Source organism: Berghia stephanieae, chromosome 7 (assembly GCF_034508935.2).
Source record: "Berghia stephanieae isolate SIO BIC M18660-M18661 chromosome 7, UCSD_Bste_1.3, whole genome shotgun sequence".
NCBI lineage: Eukaryota > Metazoa > Mollusca > Gastropoda > Nudibranchia > Aeolidiidae > Berghia > Berghia stephanieae.
Genome location: NC_088366.1, coordinates 53,877,325 through 53,892,612, shown reverse-complemented (window position 1 = coordinate 53,892,612; position 15,288 = coordinate 53,877,325). Strand labels below are relative to the sequence as shown.

Sequence of the window (15,288 nt, the reverse complement as noted above, 5' to 3'; positions counted from 1 at the left end):
AGACAACGCTGTTAACAGCCAGGTACTCATTTTACACCCGAGTGCGGTGAGAGAATGTGAATAAAGAGCCTTTTCCCAGGACTCGACTATGCGCCGAGTGAGGCTCAAACCCAGGACCTTCCAATCCAAAAGCGAGTGTCATACCACAAGACCACATAGCCACACAATTGTTATGTGGTCTTGTGGTATGACACTACTCTCCTGGGAATCCCTCTCAGACGCATAATGGACGGTGCCCCCATTTCATTGGGGAAAATGACTACCTGGGCGTTAACAGCATTGTCCCTATCATAAAAAAAAGTACTATTGCCCATCAAGCGGCATGTCTCGTCCTATATGTTTAAGTGTTGTTGTTGGCTTGGAACCCCTTGTCACGTGCTTTGAGCATGTTTAGTGGATGACTAAGACTAAGTCCAGCCACAAAGGATTCGCTATGAAGGATTCAAATGATTACAAAGTATAGATTCAAAACTTAACAGTACATGACAGAGAAATGATTTTCAAGGAAATAAATATCCTTTTGTTTAAAAAAAAAGAAACCATACATTCCTCTGCTTCTCTCTCTCTCAGCTAATGATCCCTGCCAGGAAAAAAACAATCAATGACAATCCAAAACAAAGATGAGAGAAATGTTTGTTTTGTTTCTTTTTAAGGGTTTTACGGCGCTTGCAACACATTTAGGCTATATCAGCGCCAGTAAAAAGGAAGAAAATGAGATAGTTAAAAGTTCTAGAATTACAATTAAAGCACCCAAGAGAAAGGAAGACAAAGGGGAACTGGGAACAAAAAGGGATTAGATGTAGATTCCAAGAGCAAACCATCAATATACTTAGTTTGAGATCACCTATAAGTCTTTGTTTTGTTTTTATTGTTTTTAAGTGTTTTACGGCGCTTGCAACACATTCAGGTTATATCAGCGCCAGTAAAAAGGAAGAAAATGGGATAGTAAAAAGTTCTAGAATTACAATTAAAGCACCCAAGAAAAAGTAAGACAAAGGGGAACTGAGAACAAATAGGGATCAGATGTAGATTCCAAGAGCATACCACCAATGTACTTAGTTTGAAATCACCTACAAGTCTCATCCAGGCACAAGCACAAAATCCAACAAAGAGGAATACACTCAAATGCTTACATTATACATTCAAAATAAAAATAATAATACATAACAGAGAGATGATTTACAAGGAAAAAAATATCATCTCCCAAAACAATAACTATGCATTTGACTGTTTCCCTCCCAGCTAGGACTCCGGCCAGAGCCAGGACAAAACCAAGTAATCCCATTCCAAGACAAAGACAGAAAGCATGTTGGAAAACAGATATAAGGGGATAGAAGACGCAGTATGTACCTCCCTGCCCGCTATGAGAGGTCAGGATCCCCACCCAGACCTATAAGTCTCATCCGGATACAAGCACAAAATCCAACGAAGAGGAATACAGTCAAATGCTTGCATTATACATTAAAAATAACAAACATAATAATACATAACAGAGAGATGATTCACAAGGAAAAAAATATCATCTCCCAAAACAATAACTATGCATTTGACTGTTTCCCTCCCAGCTAGGACTCAGGCCAGGGCCAGGACAAAACCAAGTAATCTCATTCCAAGACAAAGACAGAAAGCAAGTTGGAAAACAGATATAGGGGATAGAAGACACAGGGAGGTGAGAGAAATGTGTCAGGGGATAGAAGATATAACAATTGTGGCCTCTTCACTCACCTTGGGAGGCCAGAGATCCCAACCAGACCTTAACTCACTCAACCCTAACACCGACTATATCCTTAGTATACCCGGGGTTACTTTTACCCCATGCCTAATTATTACATTTTTCTGAGACAAATTATAGGCGTAGTATCAAAGCTAATGTTCTTAATTTTTGCATGTTAATGATAGTTGAATAAAACTATCTACGCACACGCTCATTTTTTTTCCAATTTTGAAAAGGAGCAAAAATCTCTAGGATTGAATGAGGTAAAATACTGGAAGTGCTGTGAAACACTGTTTAATAAAAAAAAACATGCCAGGGCTTTGTCCCGATCCCCATCGACAGCCTATGCAGACTACAAGAAAAACAAAAACTATATTTTTTAATATTTACCTTTAATGAGCTCACATCATCGTAATAACAATAACATTCAAATTTCATTTTGATCATAAATGCACTTGAGAATTATAAAGAAAATAAACGGTTGAGATTTGCCTTTTCAAAAATAACGAGGTTGCATCACAATTATGTAAAAAAACATTAATCCAAACAAGCAACAACAAATATTCAACTGCAATAACAACAACAACAAATACGTATGTTGGTCACTATCATAAAAAAAGACATTCACTCTTGACGTTTTGTGTTTCACTGTTGTTTTCGGTGAAAGCAACACTTGTAGGTCATTTCATTGCCAGGAGAAAGGGGGATGATTGGGGAAAAGTTGAAGATCTGAATCTGAAGTCAAAAGCACCAAAGAAAAGGTCAGACAAAAGGGGACGATTCGAATTATGAACAGAGGATTCAGAGATTCCATCAATGTGCCGGTATTGGTATTACTATTACACTGAAGTCTCATCCAGGCACAAGCAAAGGATTCCACCATGAAGAATACACTCAAATGTTTACAAAGAACAATATATTCAAAACGAAAAACCGCAATAGTATAGTATATAATTATAATACAGATTATTACAAGGAAAAAAAAAATATCTTTCAAAAAGAGCGAACAATACATTTGACAGCTTCCCTCTCAGCTAAGGCTAAGGATCCCCACCAGGATTAGGACAAAATCAAGCAATCTCAATCCAGAACAAAGACAGCTAAAGGGAAAAACACACAATATATATATTAAATATATATATATTTAAAATATTACCACAATGTTTGGGCAGTCTACATCAATGTTCAGGCTTAATTTGCCATCTTCAGGACTGAGTTGTTTGTTGACTTTGTGTTTCTTGAATGTCTTCTCTGAAGAGACTCAGTCCTGAAGATGCAAATTAAGCTGAAACATTGATGTAGATGCCCAAACATTGTGGTAATATTAATAAAATTCGCTCCATACTACATGTCGAGCACTTTCGTACATATTTGTATCAAACACGATTCAATATATATAGTATTATATATGGGGATAGAGGAGAGCAAAAGTGACCTCTCCACCCACCATGAAAGGTCAGATGACCCCACCCAGAGCCTGCTTTTGTAATCTCCAGTCAGCAACGGCTATTTGTTGGCCTATTAGTCTGACACTCGCCGTCTGACCAGTTGATCCATAGTTCAAGTCCCTCTGTGGGTGGTGCTTGATCAGATTATTAATCCCATTGCTCCTTGGACAACATGGGATTCTTGTTGACATCAGACATCTTGTTTGATGGATTAACTATATTCCTTCATGGAATGCCTAGGCAACGTTATCTTATGATGATGCTGTGGCGGAAGGGCATAGTTTGTTTTATTTAAACAGGCAGCATGTCTCATCCTACATGTTAACCTATTGCTGTTGGTTTGTGGATCTCATGAACACATTTAGTGGATATTGCTTTATATATGAAAGATCATGTGTTTTTGGTGATTATATTTTTCTTTATAGAAACCTAACTTCTCTTCTTTTCATTCAAATTCAATATTGCTTTGAAATCCTTTACGCCTGCAAACGTAATATTACAATGTCAATTCTATCTACTACACTAGAGGTTGCAAAAATGAATAACAAATCGCTGGACTTTTCTACTCATTCTTCTCAATGACTACCTCATAGCAACTGCTTCATATATTATTTAGCAACCATACACTAGACTACGTTTTCCTCCAACTTGCTTGAATGTCCCAAATTTTCGCCTTATTATTCTTTGTATAAGGTTTCCTCAAACTATTTTTATATGTCCCCAGGAGTTCAAGGAAACCGTGCTCGAGTGTATAAGATTTTCTTGCACTCTCGTCATTCCCTCCATCCTCATCTCAAAATAAACAAAAAATCCCAAACAAAAACAAAAGACATGATACAATTTCAAGAGCTTTCCAAACTCTAAAAAACTAGCAGAAAGACCCACAAAAATAAAACGAACTCTGCACTCCTGCAATAACTATAATCGTCTGGCTTGACAAGCGAATCAAATGGAATTTGTGTCATCAACTACTGAATGGGAACAGGTTATAATAAAAGTGTGCAAATTACATATTGAAGGCCTAGGTTGTAAATCGTTCAACTCAGGGAGGGAAAACTCCAACTATGCCGGAGTTTTTTAAAGACTACTAGTCATAGAACGATCCGATGGAGATCAATGGTTTTGTCGCATGTCAAAATATGGCATTTTCGTTGGATAGCTTGACCATATATCTATTGACTTGATGTGGTTGAAGAACTTGGCTTAGAAAACTGCATTTTCTTGGACTACAGTTTGCAACTGAAGTCATCATTATAGCGCTGGGTGTGTTTTGTTTTTTTAACTTTGCATTTATTTGGAAGCTGGTAATATTTTTTGACTCCTCACTCGATCTTAAAGTTTTCTTTTGTCTTTGTATATTTTACTGAGACTTTGCATATTGTTTAAATCTTTCTTTATATATAAAAATACAAAATATAGGACAAATTGATGAATTCCTGGCATTTTTCAAAGATATACCATGTTCAATCTTTTCTGTATAATGATACTGTTGTTTCAATAATGAGTTCAACAGTATATTATTACCTCTTCTGTTCATAAATTGTTTCTGTCCCCTTGAAAAATGCATTTAATTAGAATTTTAAAAATACCATTTTTCTCAAAACACACGTTTATTAAAGTGAACCTAAGAATTCTTTTTCTACAGCAGCTGCAATTTCTTCATCGACAGAACCAATCGAATCTCCAGAGGCACATGAATCCTGATCAGAATCTTGAGGGGCAAATGCTTCCACAGTCTTCTGATACTGGTCCAATTCATTCTCCGTTTCTTCGTCATTCACTTCCTGATCTGTATCGACCCCTCCCTCTTCGAAGCCAGGATTTTTGTGCGGTGGTGACAATGATTTCCTTCTCATCTTCCATCCTCTGGGAAAATCTCCAGCCAAGCTGTCTGAGTCGGAGTCTGAATCCGTTGAATTTCCCAAAACATTTTTTCTAATCCGTTTTTCTCTCTCTTCATCTGATTCTTCTGAGTCATTCTCACCTTCTGCCATCATCTCATCTACTTCCTTATCCATGAACTCAATATCTTCATTGGAAAATGAAAACAAAGGATTGTAACTGTTGGCAAACTTTCCACCCTCCCCTTTATCCAATTCTTTATCTTTTTTCGCTTTACCCTTTTTCATTTTCTTAGAGGGTGAACTCTCATTTTCATCACTGTCGTTATTCAAATCATCTTCATCATTGTCCTTTCCTCCACCAGCAGCGATTTTATTTTTTCGTTTAACTCCTTTTTTATTCTTTCTACCTTCTTTAGTATTGGGTGTTGAAGAGATACTATCACCATCGTTACCCTCATCTTTCTTATTAGCTAATGGGAAGAGCTGTTCAGGTACGCATTCCCATCTCTCATGACACGCCCACAACCAATCCCCAGTAACCACATGAACGCCTTTAGCTTTTAACGCAGTCTTATACTTTACCGTACCGGCTTTTGCAGCGACCAAATGCGTTGTTGCATCAGGTGACAATGACTTCTTCGACTTGCTTGGAACAATATCACTTTGGACATTCGCACCCAGGGCCTTTGCTGCAATGAAAGCTTTGCTCCTCTCCGGGGAAATGTTCACTGGAAACATCCCGCTAAAAACTATGTTGGCACCTTTCAAGACTTTTTTCTTAACATAGGGAATAATATTTTTTAAATCAGGCAATTGATTAGATCCTCCCTTGACAGATTGTTCATACATATTATAATAAGCCTTATGAATTCTTGTTAGAATTTCCTCCAAGTGTAACAAATAATCATCTGTGTCTTCCCATTCAATTTCAGCTGTTTCTGCTTTTTCATCACCTTCTTCAACATCTTTTTTAACGTCTGTATCTGTCTCAGCTTCTGTTTTACCTTCATTCCCTGCACATTTCTCCGAAGCTTTAGATTCTACTTCCGATACATTTGCCAGTGTCTCTTTGGCATCGACAACATCTTTATCTTTCAATGGTTTGCTTTCTTTGTCAGCTGTGGTGGAAGTGACATTTGACACATTCTCATTCATATTATCCTCTGAAGTGTCTTTTTTACCTGAATCATTCGATCCTTTATCCTCTTTCGATATGTCCATATTTTGGTCGCCATCTTCATCAATCTTATCCTTGTTATCATTCCCTTGACTGTCTTCGAAACCTTTATCTTTATCTTTCTCCTCACCCTGAACAGAAGATTTTACATCTTTTTCATCAGCATCAACAATTTTATCGCAATCTTTACGTTCCACGTTCTCTGTACGAGGAGAGTCTTTTTTACTTTGAGCAGTTATAGTTTTGTGGACTATGGGTTCGTTATCGTGTTCAGATTTTGTTAAGCCAGGTGGAGCGTTGATGTCTGCAGTGCCTTGAAAGAATCGATATGCCTTTACGTGAATGAGATTAGGTGCAAAGTTCCAAACGTCTTCACGGTCGTCAATAATTCCCACCATTTTGTCCCCACATGGGAAAAGAGCTCTGAAGGATAAAAAGAAAGATAAAAAAAGAAGAAACAAGTTAAATTTCAAAGATTCTGCATTAAGTTTCCCCTAATGAATGACTGAATCCAATCAAATTTATCTTCCAACAAATCACCCTTTTTTTAGGAGTTTTACATTGTTCACAAAGCTACCAATCCACAATTTTGTCCTATTAGTCCTTCAGAGCCATTAATTAGGTCCATAGAGCAGAAGTATATCCCGGTTTCTACAGCATGAAATGGACAATAGCAATTGCTTACTACCCATTTGATAGGATACTAGTCTATCGCAAAGTCATTTCCAGCAGATCTAACAGACCCAGCTACCCAATTACTGCTAGGTAGACAAGGGTATCAGAAAAAAAAAAACTTTGATTTCACCCAGGATCAATCTCAGTCCCTTTGTGTGTGAAGTGGGTGCTCTACCAACTGAGCTATTGGGACCTCATGAGCTAACGGGACCCCCAATACCAGTAAAAAATTCTAAGACTTTCAAAAATCAAGATGCATCAGGTTAATAAAACTGTCCAATGAAAATTCCTATTTTGAAAAGTGATGAAACTGTCTATGTCCCTCTATTTGTCTGTTAATTTTCTGTAATTTATTTGGTTTTCTCCCAAGTTGATTGGTTTGAGTTTGAGACAGAGGTCATCAATTCAACAACGATTAAAAGAATTCTAACTTGATTTTTTTAAAATAAATAAATAAATAAATAAATAAATCATTCCTTACTTGAGATTGGCAGTTTTAGACAAATTATCAAAACATTCATCACGGGAGAGAATTCGATGGGAGAAATACTTGTTTTCTGGATCCAGAAGTCTGGCAATCGTGTGTGCATACATCCTGACACCGAATGTACAGATGTGAAGCTCATACATCTTCGACACAGCATCTAGAAACTTCTCAGTAAAAGGTCGAAAGCATGTGTGATACCACATATAGCCCCTGCCATCCCATAGTTGAAAATGCTTGACACCCTGCAGAAAAATGACAAGATTAGAAATGATACAGGGAGCTGACAGCAGCAATTTTTTTTTTAATTTGATTTTTTTTTTTATAACATCAACATTTTATTTATTCTTTGCACTTGTAATAAGGATGACCAACAGAAGTAGTCAAATGAAAATTTTTCTTGCAAAAAAACATACATGAAAATACTTGGTACAAAGTCTCTCTCTCCATCAAATGTTAACATCCTTAAATCACCAATCCTGATGAAGATCATCCTGAAGACTTTTAAAAAGCTGATCTACCAGCTTTAGCCGGAAAAAAACAAAAAACAAGAGCATCTAAATAGCGCAATATCCAATAAATGTGCTCAAAGCACTTTACAAAGGGTCCCTGACCAACAGCAACACGTAACATGTAGAACGAGACATCATGCCTGAAGGCGATATTACAATTTTTGCAGGACAGAGACAACTCTTGACGGCCAGGTACTCATTTTACACCTGAGTACGGTGAAAGAATGCGCCGAGCGAGGCTCGAACCAAGGACCTTCCAATACGAAAACAAATGCCATACCACAAGACCACATAGCCGCACAAAAAGAGCATCCCTGTTGTAAGATTACCTCTAGATTTTAAAAAAATGCAGATAGCAGATAGATGTGTCCACAAAACTATCATTTGTAACTTGATATGCTGAGAAAAGTCACAAGATAACAGATAACACAGAGCATTAATGCCGACATATTTTAAAATTTCCAATTTATTTTTTCTGAAATATTCCAAAGACATGAGAAATGATACTTCTTGCACAGTAATTTGTCAACAAAATTGTATAACTCATAGTTTGATTGCACTGTAATGACCAAGAAAAATACCATTTGGCTTTTTTAAAAAAGCATCAAGATAATTGAATACAAGGCATTTTCTTTTACTCACTTTTGTGTTGCACACCTTCATAAAGAAAGTTTAGTACAACATTAACACTTTGTTTTGTTTTGTTTTGTTTTGTTTGTTTGTTTGTTTGTTTTTTTTTGGGGGGGGGGTGTTTAAGGGTTTTATAGCAGTTATGACATATTTGGTACATTTATGCGCTGCTAAAAAAAAAAAAAAAAAAGAAAAAGGAATCATCAAATATTCTAGATTTACAATTGAAAGTATACAAGAAATGGTAAGACATAGGGGAATTGATTCAAGTAGGGAACATATGTAGATTCCAAAAGCACACTATCAGTGTTCTTAGTTTAATATCACCTACCCTAAAAGTCTCATCCAGACACAAGCACAGGATCCAACTAAGAGGAATAAACTCAAATGCTTATACTTACAGATACATTTTTTAAAAAATATTACAGAACTTATCAGAGAGATGATTTACATGGATGAACATTTCCTCTCCAAAAACTTCAAAATTGAGCTTTTATATAGCGCAATATCCACTAAATGTGCTCAAAGCGCTTTACAAGGGGTCCCTGGCCAACATCAACATTTAACATTTAGGATGGGACAACACCTGTTAGACTATGTTACAATTTGTTTTGGACAGAGACAACGCTGTTAACAGCCAAGTACTAATTTTACACCTGAATACGGTGAAAGAATGTGAGTAAAGAGCCTTGTCCAAGGACTCAAATATGCACCGAGCGAGGTTCGAACCCAGGACCTTCTGATCCGAAAGCAAGTGTCATACCACTAGACCACATAGCGCACTAAAAAAAAAAACTATAACTATACATCTGGCTGTTTCCCTTACAGCCAAGAACTCCTACCAGGGTCATGACAAAACCAAATAATCTCATTCCAAGAACAGACAAAAAACAATTTGGAAAACAGATAAAGGGGAAGAAAAGACATAGCAAGTGACCTCCTGCCCACTAAGGGAGGTCAGAAGAGCCCAACCACTTTCACTTTCCTCTCGTTATTGTAATTAAAGAAACCAATACTTCTGACGTATTTAATACTTATTGTAATTTTTCAATATTTTTCTCAAGTTCTTAGTTTCTAATTCATTAACAATACTACTACTACCACTACTATTACTACTACTAATATCAAGAACAATAATAATAATAATAATAATAATAATAATAATAATAATAATAATAATAATAATAATAATAATAATAATAATAATAATAATAATAATAAATATGATGATGATGATGATGAATGATGATGATGATGATGATGATGATGATGATGAATGATGATGATATGATGATGAGATGATTATGATAATAATAATAATAATAATAATAATAATAATAATAATAATAATAATAATAATAATAATAATAATAATAATAACACGAACAATGGTGTCCAATAATCAATCTACATTTATACCTTGAGGTTGGAGGGAATTTGATCGTTTGTCGTGTGGATCAGAGTCTGGTCCAAATCTACCAGAAGCACCAACTTCTTTTGGCGTAAGAGTCGATTCTCATCCTCTTTGCCGAGCTCCAAAGCTTGCTGGAGGAAGGAAAAGATGAAAATGAAAAACCATTACATTTTCTTTTTGACAAGCAACAGACAATGACCGCCAAACTCACTCTAATCAAGAGTAATGAACACAAATGAATACATATAACAGCTTAGAAAAAAAAAAAAAAGAATAAAATGTGGGTGTCCTGAGATAATCAGTCGCATGGTGAAAAGCTTTGAACAGAGATATTGACAATTTTAGTCAGGAAGTCAATTTTTATGGAAAATGAGTTCTCATCAAAAATCATTAAACAAACCTTTTTCTACACATTGATGAAATATTTTAATTGAATTCTACTCCTAAATATTTTATTTTAATTTTTTTTTATGAAGGTAATTATTATACTTAATATCAACTTGTCAACTTTGGAAGCGATTTTCTCAAAATTAGGGTTTCATACCCTAGCCCATGCATATGACCATAACTTCATGAAAAATCACCCGATTTGCTTCAAACAAGACTAAAATGCTCAGGAGACATTCGGCTTTCATAAAATGAAAAAAAAACAAAACAACGCAAAACAAAAATTTTCACCATGCGACTGATTAAATCAGGGACGCACACAAATACTACATACGGAATGTTTCGGGCTCAAACCCGTTCTCCAGACAATTTTTTTAAAAACAATAAAAGGATAAATACATCACTTAAAATCCAGGCAAATGACAGAGAAATATATTTCTCTGTCGTCTGTCTGGATTTTAAATGATGTATTTAAGTCTTCATCATTGACTGAAGAAGGGTTTTCAGCCCAAAACATTCTGTGTTTAGTATTTTGTTCTTTTCTGAAGTTGTTATATTCATTTTTGTTCATTTCTTTCTTTGTACAGTCCACAGCTTCTAGCAGCTTAGTGTCACTTTGATTGAAACTTAATCTGCAAAAGGTAGCAATATTGGAATTTACAGGCTATGCATATCCCCTCCACCCTTCCCCCCACCCCTCTATCTCTCTTCTCTTTCTGTCCCCCTCCCTCCAAACCTACTTGACATCCTTACCTCCTGACTAACAATCAATTCAGGGATACTGTGTACCATAGCAACCGACGCAGATGCCGATTTTTTTCTGTCTCCAGCCACTCCATTCTCACTGAAGAAGAAAATTGGAAATAGTTAAAGAGACCGAAAACAATGAGTAAGGTCCCCATAAGAATGTGTTCAGCATTAAAAACCGAATATAATCACAATCATAATCAGGTAGAAGAAAAGCAAACAAAAAAAAAAAAAAAAGAAAACGTGGTCCTTCAGAGCCACGAGGCCCCTTGGAGTTGGAGTTAATCCTGGTTTCTATAGCATGAAACGGACAATAACGATAGCAAGCAATTGATTTGGATAGGACTAGTCTTTCGCAAAGTACCTTCTACCAGATTTAACAAGCCCAATTATCCGATCATCACTGGGTGGACAGGAGGGATGGAGTGTAGAAAAAAATCTCGACTGCCTCCGGGATTGATCTCGGTCCCTTTGCGTGAGAAGCGAGTGCTTGACCAACTGAGTTATCCAGATCGTCCCCCCCCCCCCCCCAACGAGAAATAACGCTTGTTAGGCAATAATATATTTTTTTCCGACAGAGACAATGCTGTCCATGGCCAGATATTCATTTTACACCTGATTACAGTGAAAGAATGTGAGTGAAGAGCCTTTTCCAAGGACTCAACTAGGCACCATGCAGAGCGGAAATTGAACTCAAGACATACCGATCTGAAGGCGAGTGTCATATCAGAAGACCACATCACTGCATGACACATATGAGTTAAAAATGATTTGAACGGGATGGGGGGGGGGGGGGCAGCCCAGCTGGCTGGTAGGCAGGTAATGAAGGCGGTTATGGTTTGCAGTCATCATTATTACACATTTGATCTTTGACTAACAATGTTCACAATACAGTGGTCTCCGTTTATAAGCACAGTCATCAGGAATCAACAAGAGCGTACTTATAAGCGGATTTGGATTTTTCTACTTCTGTTTTTTTTTTTATTTAAAAAATGGAGCTTTATATAGCACAATATCCACTAAATGTGCTCAAAGCGCTTTACAAGGGGTCCCTGGTCAACAGCAACATTTAACATGTAGGACGGGACATGACGCCTGTTAGGTGATATTACAATTTTTCGGACAAAGACAACGCTGTCAACGGACAGGTACTCATTTTACACCTGAGTACAGCGAGAGAACGTGAGTAAAGAGCCTTTTCCAAGGACTCAACTATGCGCCGAGCGTGAGGCGCGAACCCAGGACATTCCGATCCGAAAGCGAGTGTCATACGTCTAGAACACATAGCCACACTTTTTTGCGAAGTCATTGGTCAATGCTCATATTACAGTCAAAATAACTTTTTTCCTCTGAGTTTCCAAATTTATTCATAATGGAGAGAAAGATAAAGGGAGTAAATGTGACTCATAAATAAGGGAACAATACAAAACAAACACGTTTCTGTGGAAATTGCGCTATATAGTGTTTTGGGGGTTCTTTTATATGAGGAAAGGAGATCTTAGTACATCTAATCTTAGTCTTAACCTCTTAAAAATGCTTATGGGTCTTTGTCCCATTATAATTATTGTTTGATTACTTTCTGAGGTCAGCTCCACATTCGGCACACATGTCCTTCATTATGGTGGGATGAGTACACACTTCATCTGATCCTGCCTCATGGATTTTAAGGATAACACCTCTGAAAAATAAAATATTATAAAAAAATAATGGCATTAAAAATAATAACAACAACAAAAACAGTGATAATAATATTATTTATAATAATAATAATAAAATTACAACTCCCCCCCCCCCCCCCACCATCCTTTATATTGATCATACTAAAAATATTCAAATGGTGGCATTGATTGTATTATCTAATTTTTATAATGTTAAAGAAAAAATGTAAACTTTGTAAAAGTCCCATAGGAAAAAAAATTACAAAAAGAACCCCCATCCCCCTCCCCCCTTTCTCTAGATAATATTGAAACTTAAGAAAATGAACGCTTTGATTGTATCAAAGTTTTATAAAATCAAATACAAATTAATGTTAACCTTCTAAAATGAGGGTTAACAAGTGCTTGGGACTTGGGTACTGGTAAGAGTCAAAATAAATACCGTTACTACCACCCAGTACCACTTTTTGTTTTGCACTACTAGCGCTCACTTCTTCTCGAGTAAACAAGAATGGTGGCAAGGACAAAAGAATGGTCGTATTCATACTCAGAGGGTTATATGCAGAACAAGTAATTTTTCCATATATGCCATTTAGATCATATGAATCTAAAGTAACTAAATTTGATTATTATGAAAGTGCTTTCTTCTTTCAGAGTGTCTATGTACATGGTAACTTTAGGCAGTTTAGTGAGGAGCAGCAGTGGGAGTCAAATTGTGACCCAACTCGCCCATAAGAAAGTTATGACTGGAAATTGCCGTTCGCTTTTACTAAAAGTTTTAGGGGGGTTCAATTAGAGGAATATTGCAGAGATATTTTGACTTACTTGACTTAGATGCCTTTCGCGTCTCGACCGAAAGATCGGGTCGCCTTGGCTGTTTCCAGTATTTCCTGTGTGAGGTGTCTCCAATATTGCCGGTCCTCTGCTAGGGTTCTCAGATTTTCAAGGTCCCCTGCCGTTATGAGACTAATGCTTTGTCCAAGTGTTGTGAGGTTTTTGTTTAGGATCACAGGGAGTGTTGTGATCGGTCTTCCTCTGAAAAGGTTCCCGTGTTTTTGGAAGTATCCCGACATGGCTTGGTTTGCTGGTATGTTTTTGTCCCTGCGTAGTATGTGACCGAAAAGTTGCCATCGTTGTTGTAAAATGTCAAGGGAGATTGGTCTTTCTTTTGTGATCTTATAGAGTGATTCATTTGAGATCTTTTTGGGGTATTTGATGTCCAGTACCCTTCTTAGCTGTGTGCGATGGAAGGCATCCAGATGTTCTTCTTCGGATTTTGTCAACGCCCAAGTGCCGCAGTTATACAGAAGTACCGGTTTTACAAGAGCATGGTACAGTTTCAGTTTGGTTTTTCTCTTTATTTTGTCACCTCTAATCCATACATTGGTGAGTTTACTGAGTGCGGCGTTTGATAGCTGTTTTCTTCTTTGTACATCCTCGGTGTCTCCAATTAGTGAGCCGACTTTCTTTGTTCTTTTCCATTCCTCTTTGTTCCTCGATATTGTTGTAAATTCGGTTTTATTGACATTGACTTGGAGGTTATATTTCATAAGATATTTAGATATACTTAAGATATTTTGGTATCATTATTTTCGTTACTAACCGGGCACCTAGCCACAGGATCTACGTACACGTTAACATTTATACACGGTAACCTTGAATCTCGCCTTTAATGGGTTAAATTGTATTGTTTGATTTTTTAAAAATAACACACACACACACACACACACACACACACACACACACACATATATATATATATATATACAGACCGAGGTCTATCAATTGCTTGTATTGTAGTTGTAGTGGCAAACCAGTTACCAGAGCTACCGTGTACGTAGATAATGAGGCTAGATGCCCGGTTCCAGTGTACGTAGACTCTGCCTTCTTCTTTTCCACTCCATTCCAGTTCAGTAGAAGGAGAATTTGAATTAGAATTGAATTGAATAGCCTAGCTATTTATAATGTAAATGAAAGACAAGGAGGCCGAGGAAGCAGTACAAATATCATGTTGTGGAAATTATGCCACTAGTAAAAAAAAAAGCATTGTATAAATTCAGCGAAAAGAGGAAAGAAAGAAAACTAACTTCGCATCAACAGTCGCTCCCTCCTCAATGATCAACTGAGAGACTGTTCCATCTTGCTCCGCTTTCAATTTACACACAGGTGCATTATCCTCGTGATTTGCTGAAGAATATAGAGCAAGAACAGATCCTTTGAAAATAATTGATCCTTTTCTGACCTTCCATTTGAGCAACTTTATCTTATCACAGCTCGGTGACAAAATATCTCTTTCAATTGCAGGCATTTTTACATTTCATAGCAGAGGCAACTCAGGTGGTTTACTTTTGTTTTGGGCGAGATGTGGATCCAACGTACTGAATGATAAACCCAATCGTTAGAAAGTTAAATAAGCATAATATTTCAACACTTGTTGAGACTTGTAACGTTTTAGACGCGAGTAAAAATAAAAAATATTTAATTATAGTGATGTATGGACGTTTGTCTTTGTTAATAATGATTAAATTGATAGTGAAAGATGTTTATGTGATATTTTCAACAGAACTATACACTTGAACGTCACCTTTTTTTCCCGGATAA

The 15,288-nt window shown here is 36.7% G+C and overlaps 1 protein-coding gene across 1 annotated transcript; it reads right to left on the bottom strand.

The window, feature by feature from the left end:
- Window positions 1-4,430: 4,430 nt before the first annotated feature.
- Window positions 4,431-15,054, bottom strand: LOC144977492 (RNA polymerase II subunit A C-terminal domain phosphatase-like). The gene is made up of 6 exons (XM_078922784.1): window positions 14,775-15,054; window positions 12,609-12,710; window positions 11,039-11,129; window positions 9,904-10,029; window positions 7,340-7,587; window positions 4,431-6,606 (listed from the first exon to the last, which is right to left on the bottom strand). The coding sequence occupies exons 1-6, from the start codon at window positions 14,993-14,995 to the stop codon at window positions 4,776-4,778; spliced, it is 2,619 nt and encodes an 872-aa protein (XP_078778910.1). The 5' UTR covers window positions 14,996-15,054; the 3' UTR covers window positions 4,431-4,775.
- Window positions 15,055-15,288: the final 234 nt, after the last annotated feature.

Excerpts from the sequence above, each read along its gene's own strand:
- LOC144977492 (XM_078922784.1), bottom strand. The coding sequence starts at position 14,995 with ATGCCTGCAATTGAAAGAGATATTTTGTCACCGAGCTGTGATAAGATA. Across the intron at positions 11,130-12,608 it reads TGTGGAGCTGACCTCAGAAA|TGAGAATGGAGTGGCTGGAG; the intron begins GTAATCAAACAA and ends TTTCTTCTTCAG. Across the intron at positions 6,607-7,339 it reads TCTAAAACTGCCAATCTCAA|AGCTCTTTTCCCATGTGGGG; the intron begins GTAAGGAATGAT and ends TTTATCCTTCAG.